Source organism: Papilio xuthus, unplaced genomic scaffold (genome assembly GCF_000836235.2).
Source record: "Papilio xuthus unplaced genomic scaffold, Pxut_1.1 DF827679.1, whole genome shotgun sequence".
NCBI classification, from domain to species: Eukaryota; Metazoa; Arthropoda; class Insecta; order Lepidoptera; family Papilionidae; genus Papilio; species Papilio xuthus.
The window spans coordinates 2,106,905-2,133,884 of record NW_013530970.1 but is presented as its reverse complement, the minus strand read 5'-3'; the positions used below and the strand labels follow the sequence as shown (position 1 = coordinate 2,133,884).

Genomic DNA, 26,980 nt, shown 5'->3' with positions numbered 1-26,980 from the left:
AATTATATAAACAAGGTCACGCAACTTAGTACATAAATTAAGGACAGAACTTTACGGAATTTAATGTCACCAATTCAAGGCTACGAGTAACAGTTTTCCTCGAGTGACGTCATCTGTTCGCACCATTATTTGGTTAATTATTAATTAATTTACAGGAAATATTTATACGTATTTAAATAATATTATACGTCACAAGTTAGATGTGACCAGGCCTTACTAAAACACGCTTAATTTTCGTTTAAGTGTGAACGGTAATAATAATGTTATTTTAAAAGATAGGAAGGAATAAATAGTAATAAAAAAATAACAAACAAATATCCTTTACTAGCTGTCGCCCGCGACTCCGTTCGCACAGTATTAATGAAAACTTAATTAGTAGCCTATATGTTTTTACGTCTATGTCAAAATTCGGCGAGATCCATGCAGCCGTTCTGAAGATACCTTCAAACAAACATCTATCCATCTATCCAATTAAATGTTTGCATTTATAATATTAGTAAGATATAACTAGGAAACATTTTTTCTATATTATAAAGATGGTAATTTTCTTTTCTATGACTAAATTGTCTTTTTTTAATTTTTAATGTTTGAATATTCTTACTAGAGCAATGGCAATTTAAATGAATCGAAGGAAAGTTTACATTTAATTACGACAAGACCAGAAGGAAATGGAATCTTCTTTAAGTAATTAGTTATTTTTGTTCCGCAAAAAATTCTTTATTCCCTCAACGGTGATTTGTATAATTTAATATTTCGAGATAAAAAAATATATTTAATAGATATTTAAAATCATTTTATTACCGAGGGTTTCTGAGATTAAAATCTCTATATAAAACTTATCGTCACACTGTCATTATATTTGTCAAAACAAAGATCTTACTTTTTACTAATATAATAAATGCGAATGTTTAGATGGATGGATGTTTGTTTAAAGGTAGCTCCAAAAGGGCTTTATGGATCACGCTGAAATTTGCATAGATGTAGAACATACCCTGACGGAATATATTAGCTACTAATTAGTTTTTTTTGTTTCCGTGCGGACGTAGTCGCGGGCGACACCTAGTACGTTATAAATCGGGCTTTTGGTTTCAATAACCCACGGTTAATTTATAATCTTTCTTTTTATCATATTGTTATATTTTGTATGATGAATGTTGCCATAAATATATTTACTTGTTTACGCGTTTATTGACGGACATTATGTAATAAATATCGAACCATAGATGAATGAATCGACAGAAGGTCTTTTTCATACGTGTCATAAGTTCCTTACAAATTGCTCGTAAGATATTCTTCGTCACGGTCATAAAGGATCGCTATCATTCGAGGCATTTATGAGCGGACATTTTTATGTTAATAACTGACGACTACTGGGATGTCTGTTTTAATAATGTCGGTTACACATCAGTCTGTATTGAAAATTATAACTTTTTTAAATCGATATCATAAAGACGGTCAGCATTGCAACATTCCTAATAAATATTTCCTTTTTAGCCGACTTCAAGAAGAAGGAGGTTATCAATTCGTCTGTATGTTTGTTACCGCGTAACTCCGTGCCTGCTGCACCGATTTTGAAACTTTTTTGATCGAAAGGTTTTGCTTGTATTTTTTATTAATTTTAAAAAGGACTAGAAGTTTTTCTTATTAATTGTTATGTCTTTATAATTATTTTGTGATATTTTTGCTAATTGTGAAAGGATTAGATGTTATTTTATTTAAATTGTGAATTAAACTTTGATAGACCAACTCTTGTCACTGTACTGGCATACTAGCTGTCACCCGCGACTGCATCCCCGATTAAAAGACTTAACTAGTAGCCTATGTATTCTTCCAGACTATGTTCTATATGTATGCCAAATATCATCGAGTTTCGTTCCGCTGTTCTGGAGATACATTCAAACAAACATCCATCCGTCCATCTAAACATTCGCATTTATAATATTAGTAAGATTTAAATCTCTTTAATTAAAAATGATATATTACGTCCTTATTTGTTTCTGCAAGATTTAGTATGTTTCTTGCTTAATAAGTAGACAGATAAGTGGGTTGTTAATACCAGACGTAAGGACAAAGTGTTAACATCTGTTAGTAGTGGCCGCCCTGATTCTTATTGTCCTCTGTTATATACGGATCCCTAATTTAACAAGTTGGTATTTTTGTAGGTTATGTGTTCCTTATTTTTTTAATTCTTATAAGTAATTTAATTATATTAATGTAACACTAGCTGTCGGCCCAAATTCTGTACGCGCGAAAATAAAAAAAACACATAGGCTAGTGTTCTTCCAGACTATGTTCTACATCTATGCCATATTTTATCAAGTTCCTTTGTGTTCGAGAGATACCTTTGAACAAATATCCATCCATCTAAACATTCGCAATTATAATATTAGTAAGATAAGAAGTAAGATGAAATGCAGATAAACTAAGGATTGATACTGGCTGGTTAGTTAGTTTTTATACGTCTTTATTTGTCAAATAAGTTCCAATTAGCATTTTCAGTATTAACTTGGAACTTGTTAAAATGACTTTAACGTAGTTTATTTAACTTTAGTATTCTTTATCTCGTCTCCAGTTCACCAACACAGCACTTGGAAAGATAAATGGTTTAAATATTTCGATCTGAAACGCATCATAAATATTTTATACCCCAAGCCGCTATTCTCGATAGTTACTTTGCAATATATTTTATTTTAAAGCTATTACTAGGATTTTATTTAAAGATTTACAACTGATAAATAGTTTCTACGATATTATATCATCGTCATCGTTCTGGAGGTACCTTCTAACAATTTTCTGCCTCGTACAGCTACGTCGTGAACTATCCTCTGCGATATTTCCAAACCAACTTAGGATCTCAAGAAGCAAGCATAACATTTCCTTAAAGGCTGGCAACACATCTGCTGTTCCTTTGGTAATGCTGATGTCCATGAATGTCGTTGATCACCTCGGTGTTCTCGCATCTCGTTTGCCCCCTACTATTATAAAAACAAACATCCATCTATCCAAACATTCGCATTTATAATATAAGTAAGATTAATTAACCAAAATAGTTCTACTAGTTTTTCAAGTATTCCACCGTACCATTAGTGTTATATTTTGAAAGTAAGCATATAAAAAACCAAAAAATAAGCTATAATATAAATAATAAAATGTGAAAACGGAACCCTATTTAGATTTAATACGACGACGGACGTCAATATCTACGTGCATGGTTACTCAACGTACCGTTTCCTTATTCGATGAACTAATCAATATAATCGAGATGGAACGCAATGTATGTCCCACATTGAATTACCTCCGGGAAGCATACGATACGATTCTTATTAACATATCATTCAAATAACTGCAGAAAATATAACTTCTATATATTTACTGGAATATTTTTCTAATCAAATATGATTAGTTATTCATTCTATCAAAGTTTCAATATAACTTTTTTTTTATTAAAACAAACTGCAAATACATACTCTTGGTTCGTACTTTTTGCACATATGTATTCCGTATAGTTACTAACAATAAGGAGTTATTTTAATTTGTTTTATAACCTTTTTTGTTCTTTTGTTTAGATTTAATTTTTGTTTTACCTGAAAATTCTTACCTTATTAAATAAAACGTACTTTAACCCACACTAATGCAGCTTAGTAAATAAACAACAAAGTATTATATATAACAAATATAACAGAATACTCATATCAAGTCAATTTCACAATATTAATGTATATTTTTGAATATTTCAGCATATGGACCTTCGAGTCGGATAAATAAATTCTAAAGTACGCATTATAAATACGAATGTTTGAAAGGATGGATGCTTGTTTGAAAGTATCTCCAGAACGGCTGCATAAATGTAGAACATAGTCTGAAAGAACACGTAGGGCAATTAAGTTTTTAATACTGCGCGGACGAAGTCGCAGGCGACAGCTAGTTATTAAATATCTGGTTCTATTTATGTTTTTTTATATTTTAAAATCTAAATATAAACAAAGTCACACGTGATTTTTAGATTTATCAACTAAAACATAAAGCTCTTACGTGATCAAACACTCCGAATTGTGAAAGCTTTTTTCGCATCTGTACAATGGAAGTAAGCGTCACTTGGCTCCGCTGATAATAGCTTCGGCTTTTTCCCCATTGGAATTCCGACGGTGGAAACAATGATAGCAATTACATTGAAATGTCACGATTATGTATCAAATAGCTTATCGCTTCGAGTTAACTGCAGAATGAATTGATATTATCAACTAAATTTATAGTCAAACCTGGATAAACGAGAAACCTTTATAAGCTAGACTCATTGTCGGATCCCGTCGGATAACCTTCATAAGCGAGAAAAATATTGCAGTCTCTTTGAACTCTCGCTTATCCAGATTCGACTGTATCTACGTTTATTGAAAATAAAATATAAATTAATGAAATTGAAACAGATTTTTTTATATCAAAATACGATTAAAAGAAATTAGTAACTGCTAACCATCAGTTTCTGAGTCTAAATCTCCGTTTAAAACTTATTGTTATCTCTGTGATGATATATTTTATACAATGAATTTGTTGTCAGAAACCCACGGTAATTGATTTTGTTTTCATTTAAAACAACAATTTATAATTAATTAATTTTACACTTCAATTAATAAATATCGGCCAATGTGATGAGTGCTATTAAACTAAGTAGTAGTTGTACTAAATAGTAATTAATTACCCAAAAGCTTATTTGTCAAAGATCAAGAAGTAAAAGCTATAGAAAATCTTCATCAGAAACATTTTTACAAAACATATAATTTTTTCAAAGACAATAATTATGGAAACCTGTATTCAAAAACAGAAAAAAAATAGTCAGTGAAACAAAACTTTTTTTTTTATACTATGACAAACGAGTAAGCGGCGACCTTAATTCGCCGAAATGGCGAAGCTACCTCTGTTTATAGATATTCGCAATTGTAAATGTGTTGCCAATCGACGGAAGAGGGGACACACAGACAGAAAATAAAAATAACATGAATATTCTGTTAGTATTAAATCGAGTAACCTAAATATTAGAACAAACAAGACGTCTGTTGATAGATCGGAATTATCCAGTTCCAATGGAAGGGATTAAGTAGGCTACTGTTGGTTATACATCAAATTACGTCACTCGAAATGTTGATAGAGTATGGATAAATTTGGTTGATTTTAGAACACAGAACGCCTTACTTTATACATTCAAAGATTTTAATTTCATATCCGTTACGATTACACAATTAAATAAGGTCAGAACATCTTAATTTTAGTAGTAGATATTCTTTAAACTAGTTGCCGCCCAATCCGTCCGGAATAAAAAAAAACTCAATTAGTAGCTTATGTGTTCATCCAGATTACGTTCTACATCTATGCCAAATTTTAAGAAATTACAGCGAGATCCATGCAGCCGTTCTAGAGATACCTTCAAACAAACATCCATCTATACATCCATCCATCTATCTATCATAACATTCACATTTATAAGAACGGTGTAATACATATTTTCCGTGGTAATTTATTTAGGGTACATAAAAAAGAAATTAAATCAGATCTACACCTAAACAAACAATGGTCGCGCAAACATCTACCGAACTTCTGAATAAATATGAGGATTCGCGTGAAAACGGTATTATTATCACGTTTACAAATAAACTAGGGCGACAGTAAATAGAGAATTATATTACGTTTTATATCAACTAAAAAAATTGTATTACAATTTAAGATCTCTTGTTGTGATAGCACTCCAAGGGTAAATTTACAGTAATTTATATAATAGAGTGATTTAAAGTTATTATTATAACTAAGATATATCTCTATCTATCAGCAATCTACTATGTTTTAGTAGAAATACTATAAGTTCTAGGAAAAAAAAGGAAATAAGTGTAAAAGCATGGCTTCTGGAGCACTTATTAACGTAAATGTATTTATTTATCTTATATCTGTCTAACTTCATACTAATATTATAAATGCGAACATTTAGATCAGTCTTTCTCAAGAAAATGGGGGCGTTGTGAAGAGGCCTGGGGGGTGATTTGTAATGTTATTTAGCTAGGAGGCCTCTCAGACAACGACTGCATGAGCTCTCAACAACAACAATATGAATTAAAAGATTGCTTAAACTCTAATATGGGGACGCTAAAAAATTTTTTATTCTCAAAGTGGGCAGTAGACAAAATAAGTTTGGGAACCACTGATTTAGATGGATGATGGATGTTTGTTTGAAGGTATCTCCAGACCGGCTGCAGTGCATCTTGCTGAAATTTAGCTTACATGTAGAACATAACCTGGAGAATACATGTGCTACTTTTTAAGTTTTTTTATAATTCCGCACAGACGGAGCCGCGGGCGACAGCTAGTATGGATAAAATTTTTCGTGTTAGACTTATGTTAACTAAACTATTTTAAAATTGATAATAACGCCATCTACATTAAAAGAAGGGTATTATTATTCAAGTAAGGAGATCTTTTTGTCCTTATATTATTTTAAAATACGATTATTCGTACAAATACTAAACCTAAACAGGGAATAATGTAGGTCACGTCTTCTTATGCAATAAAGTTCTCCATTAAATCCCACAACAGTATAAAGAGCTTGTGCAATACTCAGAAGGAACGTTTCTCGCTTGTATAAATATTGGTTTGTTACTATTATGCTTGCGTTTTTTTGTCATTCTAAATTTAGAAGGGCGTTGTGTTAGGATTTATCGCTGGGTCTTTGTGCGCATAAATTACATATATATCATACCCATTGCTTTTTGGGTTATCATGTTAATTTACAGTGCCTTCATTTTTACATTTAAATTGGTATTTCTTGTCACCTTGCTACGATCGTAGCAATTCGTAGCCTCACATCCATGTTGTCACTAACATAGATTAGTGGTTACGAATCGCTACGACATTAAGTCGTAGTAATACGTATCCATTTGCACCTGCTACAATTATAAACTTTATATTTCTAACATAATAATCTAGTTATATTGGTTATTAGTCAAATAAAATTACAGATGTAAAACTCAAAATTAAGTACCAAATTAATGAACAAGTTGGAAAATCAAACTAAAATTTTATTACTTAGTCTTAGCTTGAATTATTTTCTAGTTATTACTTTTACTTCAACAATCGATTCTCCGGCCCGAGAAGCTGTAAAAATGGATCTTTGATATCATAAAATTTATACGATTAATCTTTTTCGTTAAAGCCTTAGCGTCTCTTTTCCTTATATTCATCATCATCAGCTCACTATACGTCCCCACCGAGGGGCTCGGAGCCTACCCTAAGTGGTGATTAGGTGATTAGGCCATAGTCAACCACGCTGGCCAAGTGCGAGTTGGTTGACTTCACACATATCGTTGAATTTCTTCTCAGATATGTGCAGGTTGCATCACGATGTTTTCCTTCACCGTAAGAACGTCGGATAAATGTACATATGTTAATCGGAAATCGAAAAACACATTGGTACATGGTGGTATTCGAACCCAGGATCTGCAGATTGCAAGTCAAGTGCTTGACCCCTGAGCCACCGACGCTCTATTATATTATCTATGTATTATCTATGTAATTCCTTATATTGTCTATGTATAAATAAGAAAAAAGATCCTGTGCCTTTTGAATGTAGATAAATATATATGATTTGTCATTAACGTTTTGGCATTATGCTGGGAATGTATGAAATAAGTTTTTTTTTAATTCCGCGCGAATGGAATCGCGGGCGACAGCCAGTAATTTATAATTTTAAATTACACGTTGTATAAACACATTAACACATTTCTTTTTTTACATAAAGAAGTGAAAGAACATAATCCCCAGGTTTATCTATATATTATCTTAATGGCTGAATCTTTAGACCGGAGCCCTTTTCCGAGATTTATGACCATTAAAAACATTTGAAGAACTTTTTGTAGACCATGGAAGTTTTTAGTTTCATAAAATAATAATGTCAACTTTGTTAGTTAAATGAAGAAAATTTTAGTTTGATATAATTTTTCACAACAGTGACTTTAAGTGTCCAAAATATTACGCAGAAGTATTCTATTTTAATCTTTATATAGTTAAGTATAAGTTATACGCAGTACTACATACGGCCAGTAATTTGAGGTTACCGGAAGCGTTTCTGGAAAAGATTTCCCCTTGTCATCCCTTGTCTTTTTCTTTATTTACCTACTCCCTTATATTCCGAAATAAAATGTAATAACGCGTATGCAATTACTTTTGTCACGGACGACATGCAGACTGTAGTGTAATATTTTTCGCAAGTTAAGTCTATGTTTTTGACATACTAGCTGTACTAGCTACTCCGTTTGCGCGGAATAAAAAAATAGAAGCCCGTACAGTCTTGCAGACTATGATCTATATCTATGCCATATTTCAGTGCGATCCATGTAGCTATTCTGGAGATATCTTCTAAAAAACCTCAATCTATCCATACATCCAAACTTTCACATTTATAATGTTAGTAAGAGAAGATTGACCGATTGTAAGAAGTATTATTCGTTACATATCTTTAAGTGGAGTAGCATAATAGTACAGTCACTTGTTTTTTTTTTATTTAGTACGTCAAAATACTTACATAGAATCTTGGAGAATGTGAGTAATTTAAATTAAACGAAACAAAATTATCTTGCTTGTATATCAGCTAATTAACACGCCAGTGAGTGTAACATCAACATTAGTTAGCAGGGATTGCCGCCTCGGTACATTCGAGCAGAAAATTAGTTTCACGGATTTCTCCGCCCAACATCTTAACCTTGATGAAATGATAAAAATATTTCTACTTAATACTGTAATTATATATTAGTAATATTTTTTCTTATAACAAAAGAATGTCGATGCTCTCATATAGTTATTATTTTTGTTATACAAAAGGAAATATTCGTAATATCTTAAATCTTCAGTTATGTTTGCTTAAGATTTTAACTTACTTCATAAAGTATAAAATTTAATAAAGTATTTTATTAACTATCACCATAACCATTAAGATTTTTTATTATTTAAACGTTCAAAGTAGCAGTTAACAATATTTAAAATTATTAGTACAATATTAAATGTACCTATAAATACAAAATTTAGGAATTAATAAAAATTACGAATCGAAAACGCAACGAACTTAATCGTAGACCCTCTACGCTCGTAGGCCACTACGCTACACGTCAGTGCTACACCGGCGGCGGACGGGCGCGCAATCTTTCTCGAAACTCGTGCCGCCTTACGCGCCCAACGCGAATAAAATTGCAGCCGTAAACAAACTAATCAAACTTAAAAATAAAAAAAATGTGCATTTAAAGTATAATTAATTTATGATTTAATTTGTGTTAGTGATTTATTCAATGTTGGTTATTTTTTCAAATATTAATGGCAACTAAAAAAAAAGTTATAAGATTGCCTTCAGTGGTAAGGATTTATTTTGATGTGCTCGATTAAAGTTCAATGGTTTTATGTGGCATGAGTTTAAAAAACGTTTTAAATTTTCTTGCACGGCATGTTATATATTTGTGAATTCTTCTTGCACATTTAAATAATTTTGCATGACACCCTATTAATGTTTTTAAAACACGCTAACACTATTATTATAGTAGTTATAAGTTTAAAGCTACATATTAATAAAATATTTATAACTTCTTACGAAAAAAATAGATATACGTTGATGAGCTACAAACTTTTACATTCTTAATTATAATACGTTTTAATAACAATACATAATTCTTTATTTAATATTGTAGTTATACAAAGTTCTTGAATAATTATTTAAAAAATATTCAGTACTTTAAAATATAGAAAAATATGAAATAAAATAATTAATATAATTTATAATTTCTAGAGTCAACTTAGTTAACAACAATAGTTTAATCACAATCTGCTATAATAAATATAGCAAACATAACAGTAAACCTTTTTAAGGTCATTAAAGATACAAAAGTAAGCCGCGCTCAATTGACACTAATCTTTAATACTAACTAATTATACATCTCTATTTACATCTACAAAGAAAAGTTTTATAGTAAAAACAATTTAAGCGTTTGTTTTCTAGTTACAATTTTCAATATCGAGAGATACATAGACATACACAATTAAAGTATTGATTGCTAAACACACAGTTATTGGTCACTAAACGCGACGCATAATGCAACTCTACATTAAGGGACGCCCTTGGTTAATTATTCAACGTAAGATTTGAAATAATTAGACTCAAAGATATATAATCCTATACGCACAATTAAAATATAAAGAAAACAATTTATTGCTTCCAATCAGGTTTATAAAGTTACTAGAAAAGTTTTATAACTTAAATAGAAAAACTCGATTCCAACTTTAAGTACTTAAGCAGTTCATATTATTTTCGACTACAGAACATATTAGGTACGTCTGAGTGCTGATTGCCTGGATTTTGCGAACACTGCCCTTTCTGTCCGATTATTTATGTCTCGTAGTTAAGTGGACTTCGACCGTGTCTATTACAGTGAGTGTATAATGTCAACACACTTGTATTAAAACATATTGTGATATCTCATGTTTAGTTTGAAAAAGTAGAGACGAAATTTAAAGTAATTTTACGGTAACTAATTCCTGCGACTTTGCACGTTTTTGTTTATTATTATCCTTCCTACAATTTCTTAAACGTTCAATCAAACGTTTATTGATCTTATTACGGCACATAAAACGGATAGACATTAAAAATGGCGCGTCATCGTCAGTCTATATATTATGTGTATTATAATATATAACAATATTCGTTTATTACACTCGAGCTATAACTAGTAATAAAACATACAGACAAACAAGATTTATTTAGAAAAGAAAAATAAAAATACGACTATTAAAATAACTTTATATTATTTCAAACTATATGTTGCATCATTATTTTTACTTAAAAAAAACTAAGTGTTAATTAAAAAGATTTCAGAGTGGCCATAAACGTAATAAAATGTTAATACGAAAACAAAATATAAGCGAATTTTGAAACAACTTTTATATTGCTTCGAAATAAAATAATGTTGACATAGTAATCATATTCGTGTGTAATTCGTAAAGAATACTTCAAACAGTTAGCTATACAGGGTGGTTTATATTTAAAAAGTATAAATAGAGTTTCTGTATTTAGCTCCATTTTTAAATTGGAAAAAGGCGGGTATATTTTTGGAGCAGATTCATAATTTGACAGAGAACGATGATACTTGGCTGCTGTTATGTTCAAACAAACATTCGCATTTATAATATTAGTAATATACAAACAACCTGACAGTATTACTGACTTACTGGAATTTGAAATAGAAATGAATGTTTTCTTAAAATAACCATCTATATGTCTATATCGAGAAAGATACACACAAGGTGTTTTCTATTCTCCGCAACCTCGACGGTAAGGCCGTTGCTATAGCAATGTTATAGGTAAAAAGAAAAAAAAATATTTACGTCTCCGTCTTTTTAATAAAAGCTTTTTTATTGCGATATTTGTGAAGCTTTTCTGATAGATGTGATCTGTTAAAAAGATTTTTATTTTACATTAGTATACGAAATATTGAAGGAAATTTTAAAGTATTTTTAAACATACTATTAGTTTATATATAAAAGTTTCGATACTTTTTATGTCTATCGTATTATGTATATGGATGGATGTATGTATATTTGTTTAAAGGTATCTTCGGAACGGATTCATAGATCTTGCTGAAATTCGGCATAGATGTAGAACATAGTCTGGAACACATAGGCTACTAATTAAGGTTTTTTTGCTCCGCGCGTTCGGAGTCGCGGTCGACTACTAGTATTCTTATACAATCATTAAAATATACGTAGAATACTCACAATATTATTGCATATAAGCGGTAAAACATTTGCAACGACAAATCATTTAATATTTAACAAATCATATATCTACGAGGAGTTTTATTGAACACATTTTATTACTGTCGTATTGTTCGCGCAAAGAAACAATAATTTATAGGGTTTTGTTACATAGAAGTAATATGCGTTTTAATAATATGTTTTGAAGCCTAGGGTTTCGACATTATTTACGTTATTCAATTGAATACTGGTAAATTTTATATATTTAATGTGGCATATTTCTTTATAACAAAAGGTTCAAATCTACTTCCCTTTACCGTTCTTTCCTTATAAGATAAGGGTAAGAAGGGAAAGGTAAGGGTAAGAAGGGAACCAAAATTAGGAACTAAGGTTAGAGAGTTACTTATTACCTAATTGGGTTAAATTCTTTTGATCAGTATGTTTTATACTTTTAGGCAAAAAAAAAACAAGGCGCCTGAAATAAACTAGCGTAGTGCCTCTAGCCTACCTTTAATAGTCAAGGGACAATATGCACAGAATTTTTTCATTAATTTAACTATTCGGTCAAAAGTATAAACTAGCTGTCGCCCGCGACTCCATAGACGCGAAATTAAAATACGCCTTAGTTGGAAGTCAATGAGTTCTTCTTCTGGCTATGAGTACATCTCTGCCAAATTACAGCGAAATCCTACATGGATTTCTGGAAGTAGTTCTGGAGTTACCTTCTAACAAACATCCATCCATCTAAACTTCGGATCGACATTGACTGTCGGGATTAATAGTAAGTTTGCAACTGAAACTAAATTTGATTTTTTTTTGTTGAAAGCAGTAAATTTCATTTTGAAGGGATTAAGTTTTAAATCTCAGTAATGGAGTGCGCGGTCCGCTCTCCGATCTCTTCGCCTACACTCAACGCTAATTACAATAATGATCGTTATACGTTACACTGGAAAATTACATTTTCTTTCCCGATTCTAGCATTCTTCTTTTGCTGTGTCCATTTAATAAATAAATAATGTAACAGTAAGGTTATGTTTGTTTGTTTGTGTGGAAATATATTTGTAAGTATTCATATCCGGTAGCGGAAACGGATTAACCGAATTTATAGGTTAATAGGAGATAAACTTCCTGCCTCGCACAGCAGCGTTGTGGAATGGTCTGTCCTCGGCGGTATTTCCAAACCGCTACGACTTAGGGTCCTTCAAGAAGCGAGCTTATCTCAAAGGCCGGTAACACATCTGCGGTTCCTGTGGTATTGCTGATGTCCATGTGCGTCGTTGAACACCTCGGTGTTCCCGCTGCTCGTTTGCCCCCTTCTGTTATAAAAAAATGGGGCTTTGCATTCTTTTTTTTTAACAATTAACTAGATTTTATCTGTAATAAAATTAGTCCCTATTTAAACTGATATATAAATAGCGAAAACACTCACGTTTCGTTTATATTATTTTACGAAAATGTATTTCGAGAGTTATATCAGTATAATTTAATAGTTCTTATTTAGTTAAATTAGGACTAATTTTAGGTTCAATGTCTAGACACGATGTGATTGTTTCTCGATCATGTCAGTAGCGATGTTGTATCGAAACCATAAGAAATGTGTAATTGGATTGCGACGGTCGGCAACAACGATGACGTAAGCGGTCAATATGACTGTCGAGATTATACCTTGACATACAGATGTTACCTTCAGTTCCCACTACCAAAACATCGATGAAAAATTAAAAAACTTAAATATAAATAAACATCTTGCTATTTAACTAATTTAATAATGCGAATCTTTCAAAGTATGGGTGGATGGATGGATGTTTGTTAGAAGGTATCTCTAGAACGGCTACATCTTACTGAAATTTGGTATAAATATAGAACATTTTTAATTCCTTGTGTACGGAATCGCGGGCAACAGCTAGTATTGACGTATCTTAGTTTGTTTCGAGGTCTTTTGTCATATGAATGCGGGGAAAATATGTTTAATAAGGCCGACCTCGTTAAAGATAGTTAAATGATTTATTCATTGTAAATGTTATATATTCAAATAAAAAAAAACATTGAAATGAATAACATAAATAATTAGATTCTTAACATAACAAGACGTGATAATTTCTTCATAAAACATTCTAAATGAGACATGAGTAGCATGTTCATAATAAATCCTTATAAAGACTTAACTCAATTAAATAAATAATACGACATTCTATTTTGTATTTTGCATCGTTACTTTCTTCAGCTGAGAAAATCTAAAATAAGATTTCGCATAAATTTTACAAACATTTACAACTTTCGAGCTCGTCATTTGAATACAACATAAATGTGATAGTAACATTTTATATGTAACTTTCGACCACAGTCAAAGACATTTATTTCCTACCCACTTTAATTAGCTTCAAAACCACCACGAGTGTAATGATCAATTATAGCAATTAAGTAACCGCTTTACTGTTAGCTACATATTGTAAGTGGGAAGTGAATTTCATTCTTTGACTGTATCTATTTTTATATACAACACCCCATTAGGGAACGTGCGCTTTTTCGCGTTCCTTCGAAAGATAGGGGAACCTTTATAGTCGTCAATTTAACGACATATCATTTGTCATATGTATAGGATAACGACGTTCTGTTTATACAACGCCCACCTTTAATAATTTAGTACCAACGTATGATAGAGTACTTAAATATAGTATACTTTCATGGATTTCGTTGAAATTTGACATAGATGTAGAACATAGCTGGACACATAAGCACTAATAATTTTTTTCATTTCCGTGCGGACGCAGTCGAAGGTGGTAACTAGTCTTCTCACAAAATATTAAAAATTATAAAACTATTTAAAATTGCAATTAACTTAAATAACAAAAATAATAGTGTTTTAATACTTTAAAAAGATCTTTTTTTTATTAAATTTATGTCATTCCAAGATTGAAAATAGAAGGAGGAAAGAAAATTTAACGTTCTATCAAGTACCATCAGTCAGATAGAAGTCAAGTGGACCACTAAACGTGACTAACGACTCAAGTAGCGAAGAAACTTTAACACCCACATTGTAAAATAAATACGCTATATTCATCCACTAGTCTTAACTGTCGGTTAAAACAACTTTTAAATTACTCTTAAATCTCTTTTAAATTATCAGAATCTATAGGTATACATACATAAAACTGGAGTGTCTGTCTGTCTGTGTGGGTTAGCTAATCTCTGAAATGGCTGGACCAATTTAGACGGGACTTTTATTGGCAGGTAGCTAATGTAATAAGAAGTAACTTGGGCTACGTTTCTACATCAGCTCACTATACGTCCCCACCGAGGGGCTCGGAGCCTACCCTAAATTACGGGTGATTAGGCCATAGTCAACCACGCTGGCCAAGTGCGGGTTGGTTGACTTCACACATATCTTTGAATTTCTTATCAGATATGTGCAGGTTGCATCACGATGTTTTCCTTCACCGTAAGAACGTCGGATAAATGTACATATGTAAATCGGAAATCGGAAAAACACATTGGTACATTGCGGGATTCGAACCCAAGACCTGCCGATTGCAAGTCAAGTGCTTGACCCCTGAGCCACCGATGCTCTAAGGCTACGTTTATTTTACAAAAATAAAATAATGTTGCAACATCCAAGTACTGTCAAGTACTACGTGCTGCTCAAAGTATTTCACGCGGACGAAGTCGCGGGCACAGCTAGTACGACGTATAATTAGGTCGCAAAGATCAATATGATTAATATAATAAAAACAAGGTAGACGAAAAAAGAACAAATTACTTATGATATTCATTGAACAAAATGGACATTTATACTTTGATGTCTATATTTCTATCAAATATTTTGACATACGGACGATCAAAGAGGTCATTTTAATTTAATTTTGCTTGTAAAGGACATTGGATATTATTATTAAACGGTTCAAATATTAATTATTTTTCCACGTATATTATTACAGTGGGTTTCCATTACCGAAAACAAAACAACAACATATTGTCATCTCTTTAATTATCTTTAAAAATACAGAGATAAAGATATATTTTGTAGAGCTGTTTCAGCAGTGGAAAGTCTTACCAGATGTGAATGATTAGATGGATGTTTTCTAGATTGTATCTCCAGAACGGGTGCATACATCTCGCTGTAATATGGTATGAATGATGAACATAGTCTGGAAGAACACATGGCTACTAATAGAGTTTTTGTTTCAATTCCTTGTGGACGGAATCGCGGTCGACAGCTAGTAAAACATAGAATTCATTAACTATAATAAACCCTTACACAATTAATAGCAAAAAAACTCTGAAATAAAAGTGCATTCAATTCTCTTATTACTTTAACTATGTAATAAAAATTAGTATTCAAAAGTATAAACAACTTATAGAATATGAGAAACTACGCCGATGGAACTTTCGAAGAAAGGATTCCCTTAATAATTGTAGAGCAGGTAAGTGAATGTAATCGTTGAAATATACTAACTAAATAAAAAAAATATTAAAAAAAATACAAAATCTTTTCGAAAAAGACTCTTTTCGAAGATAAAAAATAATGATTTTTTTTTTGGACTTTGCGAAAGTTATATACATCTTTAAATCTTCTTTGTTTGTATTAATTTAATCTTATATTTAAAACACGAATTATCTAGAAATATTTTATTTATTTTTTAATTTCATTATAACAATAACAATATTCGATCAAAATATTTTTCTAATGCATGTTATTTTGTCTCTAATTACTCGCATGCTATATATATAATATTCAGTCCGTCTGAGAAACGGCTACTATCTATTTTTCAATCCGTAGATAGAGTCGTGGGCGACAGCTAGTTTATGTATAACGATCTACAATATTTCCGTCCGTCCGTGACAACTAAACCACTAACAAGCTCGGGCTACATCGAAACAATTGTACACAAATAGAATATTCATCGTAAACTTACAATAACGTTGTTTCTCATCAAATAAATTGCATTGTATTCAAGAGCCTTGACTGTCATTAATCACATTTAAATACATCTAAACACTAATCAAGATAATTTATAGAATTATAATGTAATTAATATATTTTACCTTTTTAGTATAATAATATATGAAAAATATTTTCTTTTTATCTTTTTGTAAATAAACTTTGGTCTCTGGTCATTACTATACCTAACATTTGCCCATAATCTACATATGTGATAGATCTAATTTCCACTATCGATTTGTCGCGTTACTCTATGAGCTGTACGTTACTCTTTTATTATTACCGGGTCATATTTCCACTGCTACGACTGATAAACTATTGACACTTGCGCAAGATCAAGTCTGTAAGGGATTCGGTAAGTGGAAATAAGCACATACCGCGAATGCGATTTCGAGTCTTAATGTTAGTTTTTGAGACCAAAATCTTCATATGAAACGTATTATACCATACGTACCATCCTTCTCTTTCTTCACATTTGACAAAACAGAGATAACACTGTGTTTTAAACGAGGGTTTTGGACTCGGAAACCCAAGGTTAGTGCGGTTGATAAAGATGTATTTCTATGTCAAAATCCTTGCACAACTCTCACTTATTTTGTTTTCTTATTATCTAACGCGTATTTCCTTCTTCCTCAGGCTGAAGAAGGTACGACAAGAACATCAGAAGGTGAAGACAATGAGACGAGTGAAGTCCAACCTTCCTCACGAGCACTCTCAGCTACGACTTCCAGAGAAGAGGATGACGATTCCAGTAAAGATGCGAGCAGCGAAAGCAAAAGTCCAGGGCAACGGTAAGAGTACTCATGTATTTAGTTACACGAAAATGAAAACAAATGCAAAATTAAAAGAGCCATATATTTAATAATAATTAATATGTCATAATTTTTTACGGTTCATTGAAACAAATCTATACCAATTTGGCATTTATTTAAAACTGTTCTGTAATTACCAAGGCAAGCATATTTTTACACTATAGTACATACTTCAGTTATGTAAAGTTGCCCGTTTACGTATTTATCCCTGACTATTTAAGTGTGACATTTAATAATTTGACATCTTGATATGTATAATTTTTTACACAAATCCAAGTTAAACGTGAATCATAATCATATTCTATAATTATTCTTATTACCTGCTATAGGTACAGTCAGCCGCATAAATTTAAACATTTAAATAACTTCAGAAATTTGTATACGCCTTCGGTTTCAAAAATACATCTTCGCCAATAGCAAGTATTCATAGTTGGAAGTATTGGAACTGAGTGCATACATATTTTTGAAACTTAAGTCGTATATGAGTTTCTGAAGTTTTGGAAATGTATTTATATTTATGAAGCTGACTGTACAGTTTAATTTATACCTATACCATTCTATATGAAGATATTTATCATAGATAAGCCGATATATTACGTAGTAACTGACGTATTCATATGAATATAATACGTGGAAGTATTTCCATGAAGTTGACATTGACACGTTCAGAAATTACACTTATGAGGCTTCACAACATTCACAGTCTTGTGGAAACAATGTCAGTGATTTGAATAATAAAAAACTCATGGATTTCATAAATAAACAACTATTAAAAATGATACAATGATGAACAGATAATAATTAAAATACACAATTTACCAACATCGAGTCTCGTTCAAAGTTACAAATATTTTAATCTCTTAAAAAAAATTATTTCGGTAACACAATCGCACGATATTAGGTATGATCAAAAAGGTTATTTAAACATGATTAAACTTAGGATTCCAAAATGCGATCTTAACAAGTAAATAACAAAGTATTTGTACTAAAGTCGGTTTAATTTCGTCTTCAACAATCAATCTTTTACAACCAATTTCACCGGCAGTCAAAAGGTTAAAACATGTGTTTAACAAAAAATGGCTTACTGTACTTTATGAAGTAATACAGTTATATACAAATGCAATTATGCCATTACTAACCTAAAGTGACCGGAACTTTACTTCAAATCACTTAATTCAAAACTAATTATCGTAACAAATATTCCTATCATAACCGTGTTTTCATATTCTACAATTATCCTCAATTCTCGTTGCTGTGGTACGTCAGAACATATGACATACGAAACATATAATTTGATTAACCTCTGCCCCGCGGGTCTTTAGTCTTCCAAGTTTATCGATCGTTTTATTCTCGGATTGTAGGACACACCGTGGCATTGAAGTTATCCAGACAAAAAGGTCAATATAAAATATTTATACGTCCTCAATAAGACATATTGCACAATGCATTATGCAGTAAGAATAACAAGAATAAATGAAAAACAAAACAGTATACCTTGTCTGTTTCTAATAATATCGTTAGAACATAATTGACTCGATTGAATGTATTAATACTTCACAAATGACCAGATAAATACGATGTAGAAGTTTTTACTACAAAGTAATTACTTAATAAGTGAGTTGACAAACAATTAACCGTGGGTTTCTGACACTAAAATATCTGTTTAAAACATATTATCAACCTTGTAACCGATTTCCAAACCAATATTACTTAGGGACCTTCAACAAGCGAGCGTCCCATATCCTCAAAGACCCGGCAACACATCTGCAGTTCCTTTGGTGTTGCAGATGTCCATGGGTGTCGTTGATCACCTCGGTGTTCCCACCGCTCGTTTGCTCGTTATAAAAAAAATAACAATATGTTTTAACGTAAGATTATGGTATCAGAAACCCACGGTAAGCGTCTTATAAGTAACCACTGCTATTAACAAACGAAAACGAATGAGAAATCCCAATTCTTGAGATGATTAAACGAGTTAGAGATGTTTCAGGTGGTGATGTAGGTAACAATGGGTATTGAACTTGTTAAGGTGTGTATGAGAGAAAATGATACATAGAAATACATACACATGCACTAAAATACATTTTTTACATAGTACTAATACATAAGTAGGTTCAAATAATTAACCACTAAGCACACTAAAAAATTCACCAATATATTATATAAATTATAAAACTAAAAAAGCATGACTAGGTAACACAATCACTAAATTATTCGTGGGTTTCCGATACCAAAATTCCCATTTAAATTATATTGTTATCTCTGTTTTATAAAAGATAATGACAGGGATGATGATATGTTTTATACAAAGATATTGGTCTCAGAAACCAACAGTGAATAGTGGTTTGCACGGAACACAATCAACTAAGTTAATATGCTGGCTGACAAATGACTCACTTTTTTGGTAAGAGAATATAATTAAGACGATCATCAATTGTCATCATCATCAACGACGAAACATCACCATTATTGGAAACAGATTCCAGGAAATTTGTAAAAGAAATCACGATTACATTCACATTCCTGGTACGGATGTATTTGTTGGGATAGCAGGCTTTGCTTCTAGGAGACCTTATGATGTCTCACGATGGACATATGCCCAACACCAATCCAATGCACATTGATTCCATTGGGAAAATGTACAGCATTACTACGGTTTTGTAATGATACAGTTGTACTATCAACACACTATTTTCTGTGATGTTCAGATTTGACTACACGATCTCCCATGACCTTGAACTTTTTAGTTTTTTTACACTTGTTTTTTTTAATATGAGCAGATTTTTGTGTAAATTTACTAATATTTCTTTAACCATTCCAAATAAGCTCTCAGCTTGTGCTAGGATATGGTTTACGACAATAGTCGAATGGCGGGATTCGAACCCCCGACCTCGTGATCGGCAATCCGTACCCTTAACCATTAGGCTATTGACGCTCAAAACTTATCAGTTTATTATCTAGGAGGCTTAGTTTAAAGGGTAGTAACAAAGTGTAAAATACAGGATAATTAGGCTTAAGATTTATTAAAAATATAGGATTTATTATTAATAATTATACATATCACAGTAAATTGAGTAATTTATTGTCGGAGACAATCTTAATGAAATCTTGGTTAGTACAACAAAGATATTATATTTGAATAGTTCTCTAATTCCCACTAAGCTTCCAAACGGACAATATCTTATCCAACGGAGCTGTCTCTAGCAATTAAGAAGCCTCAGGCTATTACTTGGCAAATTTCAAATCATCTCTTATGAAGGCAATGTTAGTTACATTTACATTATATACTCGTATATTTATGTAACTATACGCTTTGCATGCTTATGATTCGTAGCAAGATATAAATCTAAATGTACTATAAAAAGTACATAATCAGGTACATAACTAAGCTATGATTCTAAATCCAAATAGGTTGATGAGCAAGTTGTCATCATTCACACCTAACCGGCCAGAGGATATGTAAGTTGATATTGGCACACATTGCTTCGGGCTTAGCTGCGACCCTGCCAATGAGCACAACTTTGTTAAATATGCTAATATCATGCAAAATTCACTTGCTTAATGATGACTGGTTATTGCAAATATAATTTCCTGTCACCAAAAATATAGTAACCATATTAATATGAATAGTTTTATCACGGAATCTAAAAAAAAATAGTTAATAAGTTATATGCATATGTATATTTAATTGCATTTAGTTCCCTGCAATTCTGCACGGCTGGAAGAATAGACACCACTGAAACGCATAAAACACAGTTGCACCAACCGAGAAAGAATTTAGTGGACCGCTAATAAAAGCATGTTTTTTAATTTTTTGTGACGTATACAAACGGATTTGGAATTGAGAGTTTTAAGAATGAAACTTTGTTTAATAAAAATATTTTGTAAATGATCATGATCCATATTTATATTTGAACAAACTGTAGCACGCGACTCCGTCCGCGCCAAATTTAATAAACCTTAATTAATAGCTTATGTGTTCTTCCAGACAATGCCAAATTTCATATATATATATATATAAAAGAAAGTCGTGTTAGTTACAATATTTATAACTCAAGAACGGCTTTACCGATATGGTTGAAAATTGGTGAGGGGGTAGCTTAGAGCCAGGAGACGGACATAGGATACTATTTATTCTTTTTTTTTCTAATTTATGCCGAGAAGAGTTGCTTTTTATTTAACTTACTAATATTATAAATTCGAATGTTTAGATGGATGAAATGTGGATGTATGGATGGGTGTTTGAAGATATCTCTAGAACGGCTGAACGGATTTCGATTAAATTTGGCATACGTATAGAACATAGTCTGAAAGAACACATAGGCTACACTAATTAAGTTTTTTTTATATATCCACGCGGATGGAGTCGCGGGTGACTGCTAGTTTATAATATTAGTAAGATTGAATTATCATTATAATTGTAAGTCTTTGCAAATTGATAATATGATCGGAACGAAATGTTTAGTAAAAACTTTCATGTTATTGATTTAATTTAAAGTTTCTTTGTAACACTCATATATTGAATATTGATTGATGTGTTATAAGTTTTAAAATGTTTTATTCAGCAAAGTTTCTTGAGCTCTGAGAATCCCCATCTAACATATCAACACTACACTTGAAGCTGCAAGTAATACGGTACATCACTTTATAGGCGACCGATCATTGCCTCGAGCTCGTCAAGCTCTCCCAAGTCCGTCCTGGACCCTGAGAGGCCCGGATCTGATACACGAGGTCATAAATGGAGGCACGTCCAAGCTGTCATGGCATACTACCAGGCTCTCAGGAAAATAAAAAGGTTCGAAAGGGAGACAACGGTAAAGCCTCATACGTTGTCGAATGTTATTTGATAATTTGTATCATTATATGTTTATGATTTTCCACTAATGTGCTATATCTTCGTCTGTATAGACTTCGAGAATGTTTAATGGAGTTTGTGTGTTATTCTTGTGAATATTGTGTCTATTATATTTTATCTTGGACTATACTTTTCTTCTTTACTTGAAATAAATCTCTTATTCAATTGTTTTTCAATGTGTTTAACTGTTTAATTGCATTTGGACGTATTTCGATAGTTTTGAATTTAGTGTTGAATCTCCTGAATATTTTAGATTCAGTTTAGTGAATTTAGATTTTTAGATGACTCACTAATCTCACTCTACAATATTATACTTGTATAATGTTTATTATTGGAATTATTTTTTTGTTTATATTGAATGAATAATGGGATGTCGCATGAGAAGTTAGTTTTTATTTGTTTTGCACGTACGAGTGAAGTTAAAGCCTATTTTAATGTGTTGGAGACAGCGTAAATAATCTATTTTCAACTATAGTACTTTTAAAACATCCCTTTAAATAATTTGCAATACAATTAAAACTCAAAGCTTCTTTAAGATTAACTACATATAATTGCCATATAAAAACTTAAAATTGTATAATTTTAATAAAGGTATCATATCTTGCGTAATAATTGTCTAAAGTCTTCTGGGCGCATGAAAACTATTGCTTAAAGCATCTCAATATCAATAACAGTCTAATAATCTAAAAATAAATTGATGTTTGTAATTAATTAATTGTGATACAGAACAAAGTCTAATCAGAGATGGATGAAACTGCGGACAACTGTGCAGCTTAGCTCGGCTATACACAAGAAGCCAACTCTAAAGAGAGAAGATTCATTCCTCAAGAGATTTTCAACCAGACAAATACCGGAGACGCAAGAAACAGTAAGTCTGATCAAATTTAATAACAATTAAACCACCCAAATGAAATGACACCTTAGGATACCCCGATAATAGCAGAAGGTTTAAGGAATTTGTGGGATTCTATTGGCAATATTACTCTATGTATTCTTGCTGGTTGCTTTTAATATTTATTTTAGTAATTCAGCAATGCGTTCTTTTAATAAAACAACTTACAACAGTTACTACTTATTTTTCAGTTATCTATAAAGGCCGGCAACTCATCTGCGGTTTCTCTGGCGTTGTGGATGTACATGGGCGTCAGATCAAATAATTTTAGACGATTCATTGCTCGTTTGCCCCGTTCTTCTATATAAAAAAAACTGTAGAATATGACTGACAATTCGATATTTTTTTTAATATCTTCCTTCTGTTTCTAATCCTCAAAGTTAGCAGAATTTCATTTTGTAGTGTTAATATGTTATTTCAATAATGTTTCATATTATCGTCTCCCTACAGGTAGAAGACACAGGGTCAGAAGGTGCGACAGGAGAACACAGAAGTATTAACAGACTGAGACGTCGGAAAGTGCGCGTACCACCAACTGTCGTCAATCCGGATGAGAATTTCTACTTCTATTGGCTATGGGTTATCACTATCTGTGTGCTCTACAATCTATGGACACTTATCGTGAGGCAGAGCTTCCCTGAACTCCAGGTACGGACTTTATTTCAAACATTTAGACCAGTAATTTCCAAAGTTCAAAGGCCTTCATAAAAGACCTCATCATGATAGAAAATAGCGTTGAAGGTTCACAAATTGAACAATAAAAATAGGGGATTCAGAAAAACCAACAATTTTTTTAGGAATTTCTGATTTAAACAGTAAACTCAATTTGGCGCATGTTTTGGGTCTTTCAAAGTAAACCGTGAAAGTATACAAGCTAGCGTTTACCTAAACCGACAAAGACTGCGCATTTGGAATTTGAATTTTCTCGTAACATCTTTCTTTATTTCCCAAGGCGGATTATAGTATAAGAAAAGTACGGATAGGATGGGATCTAAAATTATAAAAATAAAATCCCAAACAGTGAATAAACCAAATATGTTTTTATTTAAAATTAATTAATTGAATTAAAATAGTTGTTTTAATATAACAGTTATATTATTCCAAGATTAAAACAAAAGACGAACACAATGGTTAACTGTTAATTAAGTAGGTGAAACATGAATTTATACAGCCTTTGTTCTCTATTCAATAATTAAACAGGATAACAATGCTTGTTATAATACTTAGATGAAACTTTACTTATATTTGTTTATAATCATAAATCCTTTAAATTAATAACCTACACTTTTAAATTCACTCAAATTATAATATCTCAAATTCGTACTATCATTTTGTGATATAATGTCCTTCAATTGTTTACACCAGCACACCTGTCTGTATAATTACGAGCTTTTGTTTTAATTTCATTTTTATTGATATTTCAAACCAATAAGACTTAAGATCCTTCAAAAGGCGTATCGTCTTCTTCTCAAAGGCCGGCAACAGATCTGCAGTTCCTCTGGTTATTGCAAATGTCAATGGTAGTTGATAAACTCGGTGTTCTCGTTGCTTGTTTGCCCCCTTATTTAAAAAAAAGTTGAGATGTTCACACGTTTTGATCCCAATAGAATGTAACACATTAAATAAATTATTTTTTTTAGCATTTGTGTATGGAATGTTTAATTTGTATAACAGATATTATGTCATCGCTTCTGGCTGACTTGCGACGGCATCGGGGATATTGTCTTCGCTTTAGATCTCATCGTTCAGCTGCGGACTGGTTATTTGGAGCAAGGACTTATGGTATTCAAACATTTATAGACTATCAGCGGTCACCCGCAACTCAATCCAAACGAAATTAAAAAAGTAGCCTATGTGTTCTTTCAGACTTTGTTCTACATCTGTGCCAAATATTATCAAGATCCGTTGAACCATTCCGGATATACTTTCTGACATACATCCATCTAAACTTTCTCATTTATAATATTAGTAAGATGACCTTCTAATATTACTATTATAAATGTCTCCAGTAAATCACGGTAACTATCTAATTGTAATTTGCCTAGGCAAATCGTAAAGACTTGTCTAATTGCATATAGTTTCACATATTTCTTCTTTTCAAGGTGATTGAATATAACATCTATAGAGTTAAATGTAATAAAAGATTAACAATCTATTCTATCCAAACATTGTCATGATAGAATTCTGTATATCAGCAATTCTATCAAGTTTATACATCAACAATTTCACGTTAGAATAAACATCCTTTCGAATGTGGTGAACGAAGAAAACTTTATCAGTATATTAATTTTCAGGTATACGACTCGAAGAAGTTGGCGAAACATTATCTGACTTCGAGTTCCTTTTTGTTGGATATTGCCGCGCTCACTCCCTTGGATCTAGTTCAATTGAAAATAGGAACGAATCCCATTATACGCTTTCCCAGATTCTTAAAGGTAACACGATATCTTTGAGCTATTTGAAGTCAAAACTTATTTAATAAATACTAGCTGTCGCCCATGACACAAAATGAAATATAAGTAAATAGTAGCCGTCATGTTTTTCCGCTCAATATCTATGCCAAATGTTAGTGAGATCCGTTCAGCCGTTCCGGAGATACCTTCAAACAAACATCCATCCATCCATCTGAACATCCATATTTATATTAGTAAGATTTTAAATTGAAAGTTAACAGAATAATAAGAAAAACAAAGATAAAATTGCATCTTCCTAACTATTTGTTATATACATAAATTATTTTAAATAAATTAATTCGAATTTAACATAGTCCAATAACGTTTCAATCACCCCTTAGGTGATAAATCAGATTTCCAATTGCAATCTGTACAACGATTCAAAAACAAACGGACTATATATTCTATCAATAATAGCACGTTTCTTTTTAAATAGGTGTACCGAGCTGTCAGTTGTTACTATATGGTGGAATCTCGTACAGTATATCCCAATTTCTGGCGAGTAATTAACTTAATACACATTTTGTTAATCCTTGCGCATTGGTTTGGTTGTTTCTACTTTCTACTATCTGAAGCAGAAGGATTTCAGGTCAGTGTATATTGTTATTTATTTCTCCAAAATGTCTCATAACTGCCAGATATAAATACCACAGACGAAATTAATGTTTTTTTACGTGACTGATTAATTTTTGGTACACTTTTGTGCAACCATACCTTCATTTTACCAGATTTTTTGAGACCAAAATCTCTGAATAAAACATTTCGTCATCTCTATAATTTCCTTTGTCAAGACGGAGATAAAAATATATTTTAAATGGAGATTTTAGTCTTAGAAACACACGGCTATTGTTCTATCTGAAAAGTGCACACAGTTATTTTCTTAATATTTTGAAAGTTTGATTCTGTAAAAGTGGTTCAATGTTTCACTTGCACATGATATTTTGATGGTAAGATTTAACCATCTAAGTCTTGAACTAGAAATGAACGTGAAACATCTATTTATATCACAGTCTGTACTAATGTAAACTATTGGGCAACCAAAACAGTCTATTAAGACACGATGGCTATACATAAATTGGACGCTACCATTTCGAGCGGAATGGCTTTGCCGAATTAAAATGATAAATCTTAACCGTAGACAGATTTAAGATAACTGGAACTTTCTTTAAAGAAATATTTAACTGGAGATTTACTACTAACTGTCGTCCGTGTAGACACTCCGTCTGCGCGAAATTAAGGAAAAACTTAGTAGTCTATGTG

The 26,980-nt window shown here is 31.8% G+C and overlaps 1 protein-coding gene across 1 annotated transcript in view; it reads left to right on the top strand.

The window, feature by feature from the left end:
* The window catches only part of Cngl (Cyclic nucleotide-gated ion channel-like), a 62,287-nt gene that overhangs the window by 22,568 nt on the left and 12,739 nt on the right, over positions 1-26,980 (top strand). The window contains exons 2-7 of the mRNA XM_013312594.1: positions 17,345-17,499; positions 23,102-23,243; positions 23,718-23,915; positions 24,942-25,049; positions 25,562-25,702; positions 26,157-26,309. Of these exons, the coding sequence (XP_013168048.1) occupies positions 17,345-17,499; positions 23,102-23,243; positions 23,718-23,915; positions 24,942-25,049; positions 25,562-25,702; positions 26,157-26,309 (897 nt within the window). The remainder of the gene's footprint in view (positions 1-17,344; positions 17,500-23,101; positions 23,244-23,717; positions 23,916-24,941; positions 25,050-25,561; positions 25,703-26,156; positions 26,310-26,980) is intronic.